At 43.9% G+C, this 19,046-nt stretch overlaps 1 protein-coding gene and 1 pseudogene across 1 annotated transcript in view; one reads left to right on the forward strand and one right to left on the reverse strand.

Annotated features, from left to right (window-relative positions):
- ZNF326 (zinc finger protein 326) overlaps positions 1-1,324 on the reverse strand; it is a 34,883-nt gene extending 33,559 nt beyond the window's left edge. Inside the window, exon 1 of the mRNA XM_025872157.2 lies at positions 1,178-1,324. Coding sequence (XP_025727942.1) covers positions 1,178-1,193 — 16 coding nt within the window. The 5' untranslated portion in view covers positions 1,194-1,324. The remainder of the gene's footprint in view (positions 1-1,177) is intronic.
- Positions 1,192-18,808, forward strand: LOC112824284 (small ribosomal subunit protein uS5-like; annotated as a pseudogene).
- The last annotated feature ends 238 nt before the right edge of the window (positions 18,809-19,046 follow it).

Below are 19,046 nucleotides of genomic sequence, written 5' to 3' on the forward strand. Positions count from 1 at the left end.
GCAGCTTTAATTCTTTGTGGCATGAGATCAAATCAAAGATCAAAAGATCATCTAGTCAGACTCACATGCTAACCTCACACTACATACAATGTTAAAGAAAACCAGGTCTTGGTTGGGTTTCGGACTTACAACTAGTTAGTGAATCTGTTTTATTAGAAACGTCTGGCTACTCAGGATTAAGTCCAGTTTAATCATTCAAACCCTTCTTCACCTCTCCCTAATGCTGTCATTACCGACGCATTTTATCTTGACACCAATTCCTATAAAAGTTAGGCAAGATTTGAAGACAAGGTGAAGACGAAATTAATTTTACTTTGTGAGCCCGTGAAAATGGTTTAAAGAACTAGTGTTAGAGACAACTGAAAGGTATTGCTGAAATACAGTTTATTTAAACGGTTAAGTCCAACCCAAGCGGCTGTGCACAGACCTGAATTTGAAGGGCATGTGATGCTGTGCCAGAATTCTAACTTAAGTCCCATCCATACACAATCCAGACGAAAAATGCTTTGGTTCACAGAAGTATTTCAAATTAGGGATTAACGACCAGGTCATTTTGGCGGACAAACATCCTAGTTTGCTAGCCGGTAATATCTTAGTTTCCATTCTGTACAGATATCTACACCTACCTATGCTTGTCACTTACAGACGCCCTTTAAACTCAGCTTAAACTAAGACAAGAGACATCCACTGTGAACGAGCCTCTGAAAATTGGTCTGGTAAGAAGCAACCTGGTAGAGGATTTACTAAACGGACGAGCCGGGTCGCCGCCCTGTGGGGCGAACGCGAGACGAGGCGGGGGAGGCCCCACTCACCCCTCTGCCCGACCCCGGGGAGTTGGAGGCGTCGGGGCAATTTCCACGCACGGCGGCCGGGGCGAGTCCGGAGCGCGAGTCCGGGGCCCGAGTCCGGAGGCCGTGGTGCTCTGGGCGCGCCCTTCCCCGCACCGAGGCCGGTACGGAACTCCCAGGTCCCCGGCGGCACCCGGCGCCGGGCGGGCGCGACAGGGCGCCGCGGGTCCCCACACAGGCCGATTCCGGGCACTGGGCCCGCGGCGGGCGGGCGGCCTCCGGGCCCGCAGAACAAAGCCCACACGGCCATCTTGAGACCGTAAACAGACCCCCGGGGCGGCCACCCTGCCTCCCGCCCGCCGCGGCGACCAGCCAAAGGCTCTGCTTACCGTCCTCGAAGTCCATGGCGGAGGCTCGGGGCTCACAGGCTCGGCGGCGCTGGGCTGAGCTGTGGCCGGCGGCGAACACCCGGGACCCGCGATTCCACACCACCAGTCCGCGCGACCGAAAGCGGCGCTACCGGCCCGGGAGCCGCAGGCCACAGTGAGGCTGAGGGGCGGGGCCGGCCGGCGCTGCCAGCCGGCGCAACGCGGCCTGCGATTGGTTGGCGCTGGCTGGTGGGCGGGCCCTCGGGTGGGGGCGGGAAGCAGGTCCGCTGTCACGCTCCGGGGTGCTGACCCTCTTGGAGCCGCAGAGGAGGAAGGAAGGTGGAAAAAGGAGCGCCAAAGACTGACTCGGGTCACGGGAAAGCGAACTGGGTGTTCGGGAAATTCTGGCTGAGGCCCGCCATGTTTGATCCTGGCAAGAGCGGAAAGGATCGGGTTGGAATACCTTCCTCCTGCCCAAACTAATAAACCACGTGCCGACCTTTTGCTTCTTATTGGCTGGTTACGACTGTACAGAAAATGTTGAAAGTACTTATGGACTGTTTTGCTGTGGAGACGCAGAAGTCCCGGACGATTTTTACAACTGTGTGAGCCGAGGAGAACAGATTGCTGAATAGGAAATAATTATGGGAATGATCCAAGACAAGCTATTACCAATTTCTGAATTTTAAGGTGCAAAATAAAGGGGCTGTAAAAGTTCAAAGACAGAGAAGATTTGTGGCAGAAGTCGTCCAGAACTTGAAGAATGACCGTACGCAAACCCCCACATATATTGGTACTGTATTCTTGCCACTTGGGAAGTAGTATTGGGGAAGTGGGCAAAATTATTCACCCCACAGGGCAATATGGAAAAAGACAATTGTTCGTTCTGACCCTGCCGCAGCTTAACTCCAGGTTATTGTTATTATTATTATTTTAGTAGAGCAAATAGTGTCAACAATGAGTTGATCACAGGATAGGAAACCATGAATCAAAACCATTTTCTCTTTTCTGGGGTCCGCTCAGTTGCTAGAACCAAGTTCCAAGACGGCAGCCTGTGGAGATAGGACTAGAGAAAAAATTCACGGATACACCGTGTGTATTACCGTAGCCCCAAACCTTGACAGGGCATTGTTTCTTCCTCATCGCCTTGCTTCTCCACCCCTGTTGATTCACCCAGTTCTCCACTCTTGTTTTCTTCTTCCTTTCCCCCCCCCTTCCTATACATGTTTTCTATTCACCTGAGCTGAACATGTTGAAAACTGAACTCATGATTTCCCTCCTCAAACCTGCTCATCCTTATTCTTTCATCTCTTTTAGTGGTGTCATGAGCAACCACCCACTAATCCTAGCTGGAAGCCTGCACGATTCAGCTAGTCAAGACACAGGCTTCTCCTCCCTCCCCTGTCCACACTGAAGTCTTTCATCGGCTTATTACCTCTTAAAACATCTTAAACTTGTTCCCTTTTCTCCATTCCCACTGCACTACCTGCGGTACCTGCACTACTCTCATTCTCTCTCTCCTACACTATTGCTGTGGCTTCCTAAATAATTTCTCTGCCCTTTGGCCTTGACCTTCTCAGGCTTCTCAGGGCTGCAGTGTTCTAAACACGAATCTGAACATGTCATCACGGGTCTCTATTATGGATTGGGTCAGGGCAAAGCTCCGTAACCTAGAGCATGTGCAGCAGGATCTGGCCACTGCCTAACCTGCCATCTTCCTCCATTTCTCCCTCCTCTCCCATGCTCTCTCCCTCTTGGTGAACAGTTTTAAGTCCCCAAACATCCCTCCGCTTCTTCATGCCACTGAACTTTTACTTACACTGTTCTGTCTGTTTCTTAAACCACCCAAGTGAATCCTAGTCATTCTCAAAACATAGCTCAGGATTTACTTCCTTAAGAAACACTCCCACATCCCATCCCCGCACCCTAGGCCAGTACTTCTCAAATATTAATGTGCATATGATTCACCTAGCAATCTCGTTAAAGCCCAGATTCACATTCAGTCAGTCTGGGTTGGAGAGAGTCTGCATTTCTCACAGGTTTTTCCAGGACATGCTGCTGCAGCTGGTCAAACCATACTTGCAGTAGCAAGGCCCTGAGCTAACCTCTGTTAGAGCACTATCTCCCTTGCACTAAATACTCTGTTTGGCTTTATGTCCACCCATATTGAAAGCCCTTTGAGATTAGAACCAAGTCTTCTTTGTATCCTAAGTGCTGAGCACATACGTTTACCAAATCAAACTGAGCTCTCTTGACGTTTTTAACCTTTTTTTTTCTTGGCATCTTGGCAAAGGAATGGTTTGTAACCTGTGGTAGTCAGGTCTTGTCATGAGTGTAAGGAAATAAATAATTGGGTCACTATTTGTATTTCTGTATTATGTGCATGTGTGCGCACATGCATGCGTACACACACACACACACACACACACACACACACACACACTTCTTTCTCTGCTGAAAGAGAAAACTACCAGTCAAGGTAGTTTTCTCCTAACTCCAGAAGAAATCTGGCCTCAGCACAAATGCATGGAGAGCCAGAATACACAGATATCTTCTTCCTTCCTTCCTCTTTCCCAAATAGGAAGTTTCTGACAGAGGTGGCAATACCTCAGTTACCCCACAAGACCTGAGACACCTTGCAATACCTGACAGTCCATCAAGTCATCTCTTAATTCCTGTATCAAACAAATATTGATTGAGCACCAGCTATGTGCCAAACATCATTTTCTTCCTTCATTGTTATCTCTTTCCTATTCCCCAGAAACTAGCCATGCTCCTGGGCCTGTTCCCACTTGCTTAGGCTTAGATTTTTATCCTGAGGGGCCAGTGTGTTGTACAAAGTCTCAGGCCATTCCATCCTCCATTCATTTCGCAATAGGCAGCAGGTTAGTCAACGCCACACCAGCAAAGCCTATTGGAAAAGAGAGGAGAACAATGGCTTTCTAAGTGCAGAGGTTAAAAGGATATATGGGCTGAGGCCAAGAGAAGCCTGCAGGGAGGAGGAGGAAATGGGGGGGCTATACCTAAGACCCGATCCTGAGAGAGCTGTCAGAGAAGCCCCATCATCCCCTTCCCCAGAACCTGAGAAGAGCTGGGTGAGTGGACCCCGTGAAGAACCAGGGCCCCCTCTTCCTCATCTCCTAAGCCCCCACCTACACACCTCCCACTCCAACAACATGGGACCATCTGCTGCTCCCCGGACAAGCCATGCATTTTTACGAGCCCCTGCTCACCTTGTTCTCTCTGCTTCTATTGCATTCCCTCTCCTCCTTTGCCATTCTTCAAGGTTCAATAATCATGTGGCCTCTTTTTAAACCTCTCCCTAAGCTCTCAGTTAGAAGACCCTTCCCTCTGTGTCACCTTAATAGCGGTTAGCGCAGGCGGATTCTTGTTGTAGTGAGTTAGTTAGTTATAGCCTTGTCTAGCTCTTTGTTCAGACTCTTTGGAGACCTTGTTTGTACCCCATTTATGTGGCCTGTAGGTAGCACATTGGCACTGTGTATTAAAGAGGGGGAACAAAATCACCACTGAAGAAAAGACCTAATGAGACTGAAACTAAATGTCCAGAGCTTCATCTGGAAAAAACCACAGCATCCTATGATTATTTTGGAGAGTAAGTGACAGGAGGGTTACAAAGGGGAGTCCTAATTTCACAGTGCTTGCCTAATTTGCTGCAAATAACTCTTTGTTCCTCCCCACGTTCTTTAGGGAATTCATAAATACTTAGGGAGGTCAAGAACTAAAAATGACTATCATAAAGCAAAGCAGCCAAACTTAACATAAACAAAGTAATTCCTACCGCGGGCTCTGAGGACTTACCAAAGGAGAGCTGGTTACAGAACCGTAACAACAGAAAGCTGCTGAAAACAGTTGGTGTTGACAGCACTGAACGGTTGTGTTTTATGCATAGGAGAAGATGTCTGTCTCTGACTTTAATATGCAACTTCAAAAAGATGCAGGTGTCTCTCAAAGCTAAAATGAATAGCAATTAAAATAATAATTAACTTTTAGGGGCACCTGGGTGGCTCAGTCTTTAAGTGTCTGCCTTCGGCTCGGGTCATGGTCCCAGGGTCCTGGGACCGGGCTCTTAAATGGCCAATCAAAGCGCCTTCCCTTATCCCCATCAACATCACACACACACAGAGAGAGTAAGTCCTATATATTAATGTGTGTCAAGAGAGCTCAGTTTGATTTGGTAAACGTATGTGCTCAGCACTTAGGATACAAAGAAGACTTGGTTCTAATCTCTAATCTCATCAAGAGGCATACATACTTACTCTTCTAGAGCCCTGCACCGGGCTCCCTGCTCCGCGGGAAGCCTGCTTCTCCCTCTCCCACTCCCCCTGCTTGTGTTCCCTCTCTGGCTGTGTCTCTCTCTGTCAAATAAATAAAATCTTTAAAATAAAATAATAATTAAATTCTAGTAAGTCCTATATATTAATAAATGGTCCAAAGCACTTTACATGTATTAACTCATTTTATCTGCCTAAGAGGACTATGATGTAGGCAGTACTGTTGCCCCCACTGTACCAATAAGGAAACTGAGGCCCAGAAAGTCAAAGTTACTTGCCCAAGGTCACACCACTGAAAAACAGAGTAGAGCCAAGATTCAAACCCAAGCAGCCTGGCTCCAGAGCCCACAATGCCTCTCAATCATGCTCTGCTGAGCAGCTATTGTGTGCTAAGTATTTTGATGGATGTTTTTACATGCCTTAGTTCTCCTCCTTACAATGAGCTAGGCTATATCCTTTCCAAATGAGGGAAATTAAAGAGAAAAATTAAGTTACCTGTCTAAGACTGCACAATGAACAATTGTTGGTTCCATATTTGTGACAAATACTATATAGTCATGCTTAGGTCTGTTGCCGTATGGAGCCAACCTTGTAGACTCAACGTCATCATCAAGGTGCTCAGGTTAAAAAAGAGAGATTTGCCAGTCTACAGATCATCTTGCATAATCGTACATAATGTAGAGAGAGCAAGGTGCTCTCTTTATGTATGTAGCAAGGAAGTGATCATGAATACTTTAGAGATAGCCCCACTTTGTCCTGTGCTTCAGGCCTTCCTCAGATTAGAAGAACTCAATTAGTTTCATATGCATTTCCTCCCCCAAAAAGCAAAGTAAAATTCCAAATGCAAAAGTGTTTTCAAAATGTATGGCGTGACTGGGTGGCTCGGTCAGTTAAGTGATGCACTCTTGATTTCGGCTCAGGTCTGATCTCAGGGTCATGAGATCCAGCCCCATGTTGGGCTCCACTCTGGGTATGGAGCCTGCTTACGATTCTCTCCCTCCCTCTTCCTCTGCTCTTTCCCCCACCTCTCTCTTTTCCTCCCTCTATTAAAAAAAAAAAAAACCCTGCAAAATGTAAGAGTTACCTTCCTTCGTTAGGTATGTATTATATAAAGTATACATTCTAGAAAATGATGTTTATTCCCTTCTAGGGGCTCAATTAATCCTCTGAATTATTGTCACTCATTTTATCTTCTTAATGTGTTTAGTCCACCATAAATTTCAATTTTCTAAATAAATTGAGAACAAGCTATGACATCTGTCAACCCCACTGATTGCCAGAATTGATTTGGTAGATCTGCCCTGCTAGGAAGGTGTCCCCTTTCTTCCTGGCTCTGCTACACGTGTCTCTGCATGCTTAATTGAAGAGGATGATTTTCCTAGAGAGAGGAGAACAAGCATCTACATGGAATCAAGTTCTCCCGTTGGACTGTCCAGGACTCAGTAAGTAGGTTATCCCACCTGGCTGTGACACTCCCACTAGCTAATGAGCCACTTGAAGGTGAAGATCTCATCTTTGCGTCCCCAGCCTGGTAGCACCGTACCTGGCACATGGTAGACTCTAAAATGTTGCTGGATGAATAAGAAAGAAACAGACCCACAGTCAGCTCCTGTATTTAAATAGCTTCAATTCTATATTAGGGAAACAGATGTAAATAAAAATACAAACAAGGACAAACAAAATTCAGACATGTACACATGCGATCTAACCCCCTTCTTTAGGGTCCATACCAACACCTATAGTTTACAAACAGAAAGAGGGCACAGTCCTAGGATAACCAGTAGAGGGCACCACACACCAAATATAGTCAAGGTTTGACTACAGAAAGGGAGCATGTCTTTCAATCTAGTTCCTGCTGGTCTGAAGTGTTCTAAAGGGACATGGGGTAGAGAATATACCTGGGGACCTCTTCTCTGAAAGTACCTGAATTTCTATTTTGGGTCAATCGTGGATATAAATTTCCCTGTTTGCCTCATTTCAGTAGATTTTGTTTTTAGAGATGATCTTTTGAATCACAGAACAGTGGAAAATCCTTATTATAATGGTAAACTTGAGAAACAAGATACAAAATTGTTTATGGAATCTGATAACAGCGATGCCAGTAATTTTTTTAAAAGACAAAGCATAAAGATAAAATGGAAAGAAAAATTGTGAAACATCAACAGTGATTCTTTTTGTGATAACTTTTTATATACTCAGAGGCATACATACTTACTCTTCTATATTCCCCAAATTTCTTTAGCACTTTTTTTTAAAGATTTGTTTATTTATTTGGGTGAGGAGGGGCAGAGGGAGAGGGAGAAAGAGAGACTTCTAAGCAGACTGCACTGAGCACAGAGCCCAAATGCAGGGCTTGATCTCACGACCCTGAGATCACAACCTGAGCCAAAACCAAGAGTCGGACACTTACCAACTGAGTCACCCAGGCACCCCTTTAGCATTTTTATAATGTAAAATATGTATTTGATACAAAACAAGATGTAACATCTATTAACAACAGTTCTGCTTAGCCAAATGTTGTATTTCATTTTCTTTGTAGATATAAATATTGTTGGGGATAAGGGAAGGCGCTTTGATTGGCCATTTAAGTCAGTGGTTTTCTCAAGCCTGGCTCTACTCTAGAATCATCCAGGGCACTATTAATAAGTGCCAGTATTTAGGCTTCACTTTGGAGATTCTTATTTAAAGATAAACCTAAAACTATTACCACCTTTGATTTTCAAGACACTTACAAGAGACGCTCTTGGGATAAGTTCACTTCTGATTCAGTAACTTGTGCTTATTGAGATGTCAAGTTTAGAAAAGGAACTTTAGAGATTGAGTAACCACACATTAACCAATCAATCCCTGTGTGGGAAACGGTGTAACAACTACATCTGAAATGGGGCTGGTAGAGACACTTGTACATCTTACAGCTCTAAAACCTGGCTTGGTTCCCGTATTCCCTGCAACTACCCTGCAGCCCTTGGGAGGTAATTAACTAATGACAGTAAAGGGCTTTTAAACTGAAACATGTTGTATAAATGCTAAACACAGTAAACACACAGAGGATTTCCACTGACTGCCAATACTTTTCAACAAGAAACAGTTGATGCATCTTTCAGCCAATTTCCCTTTCGCAACTGAAATCTTCCTAATCCTTATTTCAAGGGAAACAAAAGGAGTTTTGTTTTTTGTTTTGTTTTCTTTTGGTTTGTTCGTAATGCTTTTCCTACAAATCAAAGACCTAAGATTACCCTTTTACTTTCTCAGAAGTAACGTTCCTGCCTCAACAAAACACCTCGTGGTAGCGTGGTTTGTGCGAATGGCTGGTTGGTTTGGATCACCGAAGATGGGTTAGCAAAAGGGGTCATATTAGGTGGTCTACTATGAGTCCGGGCACCACCCTACACATCATCTCTGGTTTTAAAGCAAACAATTTGTGCACATGGTAGCAAATGCAATAGTATAAAAGAACTTCCAATGAAAAGCAACATTCTTTCCTCTTCTCCTTGCTTAACTCCAGTTCCCTCTACAGGTGAAAACTCTGGTTTCATCCAGGGTGAGATCATTTGGTGTTTCCTTCCACTGCACTCTATTATCTCTCTTCTTAGATTACCAACTTTAGTGAATATCAGTTGATTCCACAGTTTGAAAATAAGCATGTATCTCATACTATCCTTCTCTTCCAAATTTCAATAGCAATGATAGCTTTTTATTTCCTCTATTAGAACTAAACTTTTATGTTTTCAAATAAGGACTCTAATTTCTATTTCTTTTAATAGAGTATCTGTGCGTTTCCTCTTCTATAAAATGAAGGTGTTGCCCCCCTTCCCATTGCTCCACTTTTCCTCTGCCTTTCATTGTTGTCAGCACCACTTTACCACCAACAAAGTTGCCAATATTTACATTCTGTACTGCAACCAAAAAATATTCTTTTCTAGTTTGACTGCAGGTTGACTTTAGAAGTTAAAAGCCTTGGGGCGCCTGGATGGCTCAGTCGGTTAAGTGTCTGACTTCAGCTCAGGTCATGATCCCAGGGTCCTGGGATCGAGCCCCACGTCAGGCTCCCTGCTCAGCGGGGAGCCTGCTTCTCCCTCTGCCTGCCGCTCCCACTGCTTGTGCTCTCTCTCTCTCTCTCTCTGACAAATAAATAAATAAAACCTTAAAAAAAAAGAAGAAGAAGTTAAAAAGCCTATATACTTTCTTCCAAAGAGTACAGTGTGAATGGGGGAGCGGGTAACTTTACATTGGAGATACCTGGCAAACACTACCTCAGCCAGGTTATCAAGGTCAGTAAGAGTGATAAGTCGATAAGTCATGTTGATAGTATGTACCCTTGGTTTGATGTGACAAAAATGGCTGATCTTTGTGGTGTTCCCTGCAAAACCCATAACCCTAATCTAATCATAAGGAAAACATTAGACAAATCCCCAGTGAGGGACATTCTACAAAATACCTGACCAGTGCTCCTCAAGCCTATCAAGGTCATCAGAAACAAGGAGAGCCTGAAAAACTGTTATGGTCAAGTGGAGTCTAGGGAGACAGGATGACTAAATGTAATTGGAATAGAAGACATTAGGAAAAAAGTAAAGAAATCTGATAAAACATGAACTTTAGTTAATGATAATGTATCAACATTCATTCATTATAACACATGGATAATACATAAGATGCTAATAATAGGGGAACTCTCTACTATCTTTACATTTTTCTGTAAATCTAAAACTGTTTTAAAAAATATATTTATTAAAATATAAAATGGAAACAAGCCAATATGCTGCATATATTTTATGATCGATATGAACATTGTTTAATATTAATATGCTAGGATGACATTTTCCATGAACCCAGTGTTATAACCCCTGGGTCTCTCAAATTAGGCTATTTCTAGCATCAAGGTCAAATGGATTGCCTTTTCTTCCACTCTGTTAACTGCTTATATTCATGCCTGGATGTAGTTTGCTTCATGTGTGGCCTATGACTTCATTGTTCAGAATCTGCTTTTTCTCAAGTTTCTAATTGCCATTTTATCTCGTATATTCTAGCCTGTGGTACTTTCTGCCTAATCCAACCATAATCTTCCCCTTTTACCTTTCTTTCAGACTTTTTTTTTTTTTAATCTCCACTCCATTGGCTTCTATCCTTTCCCCTCACACACTTTTTTTTGTACTTGTTTATTTTTAATCCAGGGGAATCTTAGCAGGGAGGTAAGTGTACTTAGGCTCACTCTCCTGACTTGAAAGAGAAGCTTACTTCACCTTTCGTATAGTTTCATCCGCAGTCCTGATGAAGAGTGAACTACCTGGGATCAGGCTTAAAGAAAGGAAAGTAGCTTCTTCTCCGAGAAAACACCAAATGGATGACATCTGGTGCTGGGGGAGGGCCCTGGAGGGGCTGGGGAACCTGGAATGGGTGGCAGCAGCATCCCGGCTGAGGTCTCCACCATAGTGGGGGGCCCTGGCAGGGCCGAGGCTGGGACTGCAGAGCTGGCAGAGGCAAGACTGAGGACAAGGAGTGGATCCCTGTCACCAAGCGGGGCCACCTGCTCAAGGACATGAAGATCAAGTCCCTGGAGGAGATCCATCTCCTCTTCTTCCCCATCAGGGAATCTGAGGTCACTGACGTTTTTCCTGGGGGCATCCCTTGAGGACGAGGTTTTGAAGAGGATACCTGTGCAAAAGCAGCCCTGTGCTGGCCAGCAGACCGGGTTCAAGACATTTGTTGCCACTGGAGATCACAATGGATACCTCAGGGTGTTAGTGCTCCAGGCAGGTAGCCACTGCCATCCGTGGGGCCATCCTCCTGGCCAAGCTTTCCATCATCCCCATGCAGCGAGGCTACTGGGGGAATAAGGTTGGCAAGCACCACACTGTCGCATCCAAGGTGACCCGCTGCTGTGGCTCTGTGCTGGTGCGCCTCATCCCTGCCCCCAGGGGGGTTGCCTCAGGCCCTGTGACCAAGGAGCTTCTGATGATGGCCAGTAGTGGCCAGTGCCACACCTAGGCCAGGGGCTGAACTGCCACCCTGGGCAACTTTGCCAAGGCCACTTTTGATGCCATTTCCAAGACCTACAGCTATCTTACCCCTGACCTCTGGAAAGAGACTGTTCACCAAGTCTCCCTATCAGGAATTCACTGACCATCTTGTGCAGAGGACCCTGGCTCCAGCTGTGGCCGCCACAGTTTTATGCAAGAAAAATAAAGTGGGGCGCCTGGGTGGCTCAGTCGGTTAAGCGTCTGCCTTTGGCTCAGGTCACGATCCCAGGGTCCTGGGATGGAGTCCTGCACCAGGCTCCCAGCTCAGCGGGGAACCTGTTTCTCCCTCTACCCCTCCCCCCTGCTTGTGATCTCTCACTCTCTCTCTCAAATAAATAACATCTTGAAAGAAAAAGAATGTGAATTAAATCCTGTTAAAAAGAAACAAAGGAGGCAAGGAAGGAAGGAAAGCATATGGAGTCATACTCTGGCCAATATGTAGTCCTTAAGGAGAAAGAAGTAATGCATCTGATCAATCGGTGGCCTTCTGCCACCAGATATTTCTAGAAGCACATTATTCTGACCAACTAGTCTCATAACTATTTTTAAAGAACGCTATGAACGTAGGAAAGAGAGTTGTTTTAAAAGGAAGGTGCCTGGATATTTTTCAACAGACCCGTACGAAAAACACACACCACTTTGCATTGTCTTGGATGAAGCAAGTGCAAAGCCGTACCAGAGAATTACAAAAGACAGTCCCGGTTGTCGGGTCTTAAAAGGCATTCAAAGACCACCTAGCTCTAATCCCAACCTTTGACTTTGCAGATGAGGACAAGGGGGTACTTCTCCAAGGTCACTTAACTGACAAGCGAAGCAGTAAGACTAGAAAATGGGTAAGGTTAATCCAAGGAGCTTTCTGACCCACACCTCGTGCTGAGTGTTGAATCGCTGTTTTCCACTCACTTCTCTACAATTTCCTCCCCTCCAACCACAGCCTTTCAGGAGCTCTAAGAAGAGGTTTTTAGAGACGAGGGCAGGATGAAGGAGGATAAGACGACTGTAGCTGGGAAGGGGGCCGCACCGTTTTTTTCCGGGGATTAACTTGCCCTGGCTGGGATCAGTGGGCAAAATTACTAAATCTGGAGACTCCCCCTTCTTCCTCCACTCCCTCTCCTACTCCAAACCTGCCTGGGAGAGGTAGGTTAGGCTCTAGTTATTTTGACAAAATATGTGCCCTGGCCCTAGAAATGAATGATGCTCTTACAGAAGGTAGTAGATGTCCTATTTACATAGTACACCATTCTCCCCAAAGTCGTTTTACGACCTAAGTATTCCCACTGATACAAATTATTAAGGGAAGAAAGGTCATAATTTTGTGATTTCAGTTCAGTAATTAATGTAAAACAAAGGAATTTTTTTTTCCAAACCGCTTAATTTCTTTGTTGTTTTTTTGCTTCAGGAAACTGAAGAGGAGAAAGAAAAATGTTTACTTGACTTTATTTAATTTTTAAAGCACAAAGTAACAAGGAAGAGGTCCTACTGCATGTCCTATAATTGTCTTCTGCAACTCTACTCAGACATTTTCCCGTGGGACAACCATTAGAATACCTGTGGAGGATGTAGCTGCAGACCTAGTAACAAAGCCATATTCAGTCGTCAGTGCTCATGGTGCTAATGTGCCATACCACCCTTCCGAACCCCATGCTGAAAATGCATCACCCCTTCCTAGAAGTCAGCTCTGTGAGGTACGGAGATCTCACGTCTGCATGGCTCCACTAATTCTCATTATTTTTTCTGAAAACGCAGAAGGACAGCTGTGACTCAGCAAAATTCCTTATTTATGAGGGATAGCCTTTGTCTCCCTTAGCAACTTCTCTCCAGCCTTCCAGATTCTTGTCCTTTGAGCTATACCTTGCCAGAGAGTTAGAAGGTTCAATACCAGAATCTTCTAATTTTTTACCTAAGAACATTGGCAAGTGTGAGTTTAAAAATGAAGTCTCCTCATTGGAAAAATTCATTTTGAGGTTGAAATGAAATAGTCAAAACTCTCAAAAAGTTTCACCCTCAAAACCAACAAATGCCTAAATAAGGATGTTGAGACAGCCCTATAAAAGCTATTTAAAAATAAAAATATATGGTTGACATGTAATAGCTGGGTATTATAGGCCTACTAATAGCATCAAACGTGCTATTAATAGGGATTAAATATTGGTGTTAAAATATATTGGGGGACATGTTGGGAAATCAGAACACAGATTGGGTAGTAAATAATCTTAGAGTACAACAATTTAGTTACATTGCTACGTTGTGATCGACACATAATACATCTCTTCTAATGCACCAAAGAAAACTCACAGAATGAGTAAAGGGTGGGTGGTAGTTAAAGCATATAGGCACAGGGGCACCTGGGTGGAACAGTCCATTAAGCATCTGACTCTTGGTTTCAGCTCAGCTCCTGATCTCAGGGTTGTGGGATCAAGCCCCAAGTCAGTCTCCATGCTCAGTGTGGAGCCTGCTTAAGACTTTCTCTCCCACTGCCCTTCTCGCCATCTCTAAAATAAATAAATAAGTCTTTTTTTAAAAAAAATAAAGCATATAGGCACATATATAGCTAGAGTTTAGATCCTAGCTCTCCATTCAGTTCAGTGAACTTGAAAAGTTTCTTTATCTATAAAGGGGAAACAACAATGGTGACCAATTCACAGAGTCATTGTTGTAAGAACTAAATGAAAGAATCCATTTAGCACATGGTGCCTGATAGTAGTAAGCACTCCATATATGCTTTCATTATAACTCTTGACAGACTTTTATAGATCACTCATTTAGGGAAAAGGTATTCTGGTATAAATGGTCAGCAGAAATCTGACGTATTCTTTTTTCTCTACATTTCCCAATTAAGTTTCTTTAAAAGGGGGAAAGGGTTTAAGATGACTTTCAGAGTCACTGCATGAGGACACATAAATATAGCAAATTCTGTCATCCAAGGCAATAAGAAAAAGGAGTGCTTTGTTTAATCCAATACTCTAATTAAACACACAGTTGACAATTTCCAAGGAATTGAAATATTGTAGGCACTTGGTACAAAAACTGCACTAACCACTGTTTAATCTCATTCTTTTTTGTGGGGTTTTTTTTTTGACATTTCAAAAAATAATTCATGGACTTTATTAAAATTTAAATATTTTGCTCTTCGGAAAATACCATTAAGAAAAGAAAAAGGCAAGCCACAGATTGGGAGAAAATATTTGCAATGCACACATCTGACAAAGGAGTTGTGTCTAGAATATCAAGAACTCTTATAATGCAGTAATAAGAAGACAACCTTTTTTTTTTAAAGTGGGGAACATATTTCAAAAGGTGCCTCCTAAAATAAGATATGCAATGGCCAAAAGCTTATGAAAAGATGCTCCACACCATGTATCACCAGGAAAATAGAAATTAAAGTGATAATGATGTACTATTGTGCATCCAATACAATGGCTCTACTTAGAAAGACCAATGAGTCAAATATTGAGAAAAATGTAGAGTAGCTAGAACTTGGCCACACTGCTGGTACGAATGGAAAATGGTACAAACAACTTCAGAAAACAGTTTGGTGGTTGCTTATAAAGTTCATACCCAAGAGAAATAAAAATATATGTCTACACGAAGACTTCTACACAAATGTTCATGGCAACTCTATTCATAACAGCCCCCAATTGGAAAGAATCCACATTTTCATCAGCAGTTGAATAGCTAAACAAATTGTGGTATACCCTTAAAATGGAATAGGACTCAGCAACACACAGAAACAAACTACTGATGCAGGCAACTCTGTGGATGAATTTCAAAAACATTATGTGACGTGGAAGAAGCCAGACTCAAAAAAGTACATACTATCTAATTCCACTTGCATGAAATTATAGAAAATGTAACCTAGTCTACAGTAGCAGAAAGCAGAACAACAGTTGCCTGGGGCCAGTAGGTTGGTGAACCGGAAAGGGACATGAGGAAATTGTGGAAGTGATGGAAACACTGTATACCTTAGCAGTGGTATCAGTTACATGAGGGGATACTTTTGTCAAAACCCATGGAACTGTACACTTTCAATGAGTTCAGTTTTTTTTTTATTAAACTGTATTTCAATTAAGTTAATTTTAAACAGAAGTACAAATACAGTTTATCTTTAAAAAATGGTCAGAGGGGCACCGGGGTGGTGCAGTTGGCTAAGCCTCTGACTCCTGGTTTCGGCTCAGGTCGTGATCTCAGCGCCATGAAATCGGGCCTGCGTCAGGCTCTATGCTCAGCATGGAGTCTGCTTGAGATTCTCTCTCCCTCTCTCTCTGCCCATCCTGCTTGCTCTCTCTCTCTCTCTCTCTAAAATAAACAAATAAACCTTAAAAAAAATAATCAGAGCATTGCTAAAATGTCATTGCAGAATTAGTTATAATAGCAAAGAATAGGAAGCAACCTAAGTATTCATTAACAGATATGTAGTAAAATCAGTTATGATGATGGGGTGCCTGGGTGGCTCTGTCAGTTTAGCGTCCGACTCTTGATTTCAGTTCAGGTCATGATCTCAGGGTCGTGAGATCAAGCACCACATCAGGTTCCACACTGGGCGTGGAGACTGCTTGATTCCCCTTCCTCCCCCCTCTAAAAAAATTGAAGTAGTTCTATATGTTTAATATAGTTGTTTATGACATATAAACTAAGAAGGTAGGTTACTCAACAGTATGCATAATATGATCTCACTTGCATAAATATATTCTATATACATGTATATATTTATAAGCATGAAAATTTCCAAGGGACCTATACTACTAGTCTACTGAGTGTTTACCTGGGGGATTAACCATGGGGGTGAGACATTTACAAAGGGGATTTCCACTTTCCCGTTTTTCAATGTTGAATCTTTACAATAAGCCGGTTTTACGTGCATCATCAGCAGAAACAGTAATGTTACTTCCCTCCGGAAAAATAAAAGACAGCTGGAGATGGTCAGGAACCTTCCAGGCGTCATTAGAACACCAATCATTTTGTGCTCTCCAAGTGGGGAAATGCTGAGTCATGGGGATTTCTAACTAGATACCAATAAGCACGGATATACTGTATGTTGGGAAGGAACACATTCCGTTCCATTCTTCCACCAACCAGCTAAAGAAAGTGTGTCATTGAATTTGTGGAAGGGAAAATATGATTATCGAACATGGCAAGGTGGGAAGTTTCCATCCTCATGACTTGACCTCTCTTTCCGAGAGAATCAGTCAACATCTGCTAGTCTGGGCAACAAACTGAGAGCATCTGCCTCGCCACCCCTTACGACGATACTCTCTGAGGGTAAAACTGATAAAGATCAGAGCACTACAGCACAGCTTCCTTTGCAGATCCTTGGAATCTTCTTGAGGAAATGAAAATTTTGACAACCCTAAATGCTCAGACGAAACATCCAAGATTCCCTTTACATAACGGGCAACGTCAGGGCAAGCCCAAGAAATATGTCTCAGTGCAGCTTTGTTCTCAGAAGCGACTTTCAAAATACTGTCGTCTACCTGTGTCTTCTCAACTCTGCAATTAAATATTCACTTACTGCTTCCCATGGTTCCCCAAGTCTAGACACTATAATTATCATGACAATTTCTCCAATGTCCTAATTAACAGAGAACAGGAAGCCCTGGGAGAAGAAAACAAGGACCCCAGGACTTCGATTCAGCAGTCAGATCTGCCAATGCCAATGAGGGAATTAGCCAAGTATAGAGGAGAATGATTCATCTCTTTCCTCACTTCCCTATCTCCCCTTGTTTGCCCTTCCTGTATGCTTCTCAAAGGAACATATCCAAACTTTGCTTCTACTTCTCCTGCTCCCCTGTTTAATCTTCCTGCCCCATGAGGCCCTGTACAGGCCCACCTCAGAGGGCAGAATTAAGTAGATAGCCTGCTATACTAAGACATTCCAGCTTGCAGTGTGTTTTAAAATAAATTTTGAATTTTTCCCATATACTTCAGTACATTTTTATGTGACAGCCTGAATGTGAGCAACCTGAGCCTACTCGAACAGGGCCTAAATTTCCAGTCCAGGACAGGAGGTCTGCTAAAGAAGCATCTTGGTAGGCGGTTCTCCTTACCTTCCCTCCTGTGCTTTAAGGAGAGATCCAGTGAGCTCAGCAAGTAAAGCCACTGGACTTGGCAGGACCGCGCCCTCATTCAGCTACCTCTGCAGTGAGTCAGGGAGTTCCGGGGGGCCCAGATGCAGCTCTGGCCAGGGTTAGGGCCACTTTTCATACAAAGGGCTTGATACTTACTGGCATCTACAGGATGTTTGCTCATGAGCCAAAATTCCCCAGTTCTGTGGGCTGAACCTCCCAGCCCTTCTGGGGAACTCACACCCAATATCATATGACTTCTGTCTATTCACTGTCACCTCTCTCTTTTCAGCTTTGATATTTTAATTTCCTGTTTACTTTATTCCTGGTATTTAAAGAAATTTGGAGAGGTTAGTGGCAAAAAAGGGACCATCAGGAGGTGCCTGGCCAGCTCAATTGGTGGAATGTGCGACTCTTGTGGGTTGGAGCCCCACGTTGGGTGTAGAAGTGACTTAAAAATAAAATATTCCTTAAAAAGGGAGGGGGACCTTCAGTAAAGGGGAAGAAAGGCTCTGAAGAGATAGAAGAGGGTTCTTTAGGGGTACATGAGTGGCTGAGTTTGTTAAGTGTCTGCTTTCAGCTCAGGTCATGATCCAGGAGTCCTGCGATCAAGCCCCACGATGAGCTCCCTGCTCCGCGGGGAGCCCGCTTCTCCCTCTCCCCTTACTCCCCCTGCTTGTGCTCTCTCTCTTTCTCAAGTAAATAAATTTTTTAAAAAATCTTAAAAAAAGAGGGTTCTCTATTCTCTGTCAATCATTTTATACACACACACACACACAGGCACACACATAGACACACACACACAGACACAGACACACACACAGACACACACACACAGAGACACACACACAGACACACACACACACACACACACACACACACACACACACACACACACCCCAAGCATCCAGAGCCTTGTGAAACCCTGAGGACCAGGACTGTGGCTAGCTACCCCCGGACACCCCTTAACTCAGGGTAGCGGGGCATTCCTGCCCACTCCTGCCCCGCACTCCCCACTCCTTACACGCTTCCCATCACTGTTCTCTTTATAGATGAACCATTAGCCTTTCTGAGAAGCCAAAATGGGTCACAATGGCTTGAGGTTGTCTCTTTCTGATAATAATGTCATGAGTATAATATTTAACAATTTACCCAGCCATTTCACCTATATGCTATCCCGCTCAAGCTTCACCACAATCCTGTGAAAAAGGTTTCATTTTTATCCCCTATTTACAGAAAAGGAAATCTGAGTGCAAATCTGGTCCAGCGAAGTGGGCATGAGATGGCACTGGGACTTGGTCTAAATGCAAGTCCCAGAGACCGTGTTATCTGACACTTGCTTCTAGCATACACTGCCCTGCCCACAGCCCCCTGGATCAGGGAAGTCAGATTAGGCTGACGTCTGTGCATCAGTGATCACTGAGGGGAAGAGAGGTGGGCACCTGGCCTGGGACAGCCTGTCCATCAGCAGGCTAATGGCTCATGAAGCTGCCTTGGGCCAAGAGCGCTACCCAAAGGG

The sequence above is a fragment of the Callorhinus ursinus genome, unplaced genomic scaffold (genome assembly GCF_003265705.2).
Source record: "Callorhinus ursinus isolate GAN/ISIS: 27379988/994484 unplaced genomic scaffold, GSC_fseal_2.0 scaffold9, whole genome shotgun sequence".
In the NCBI taxonomy this organism is placed as follows: Eukaryota; Metazoa; Chordata; class Mammalia; order Carnivora; family Otariidae; genus Callorhinus; species Callorhinus ursinus.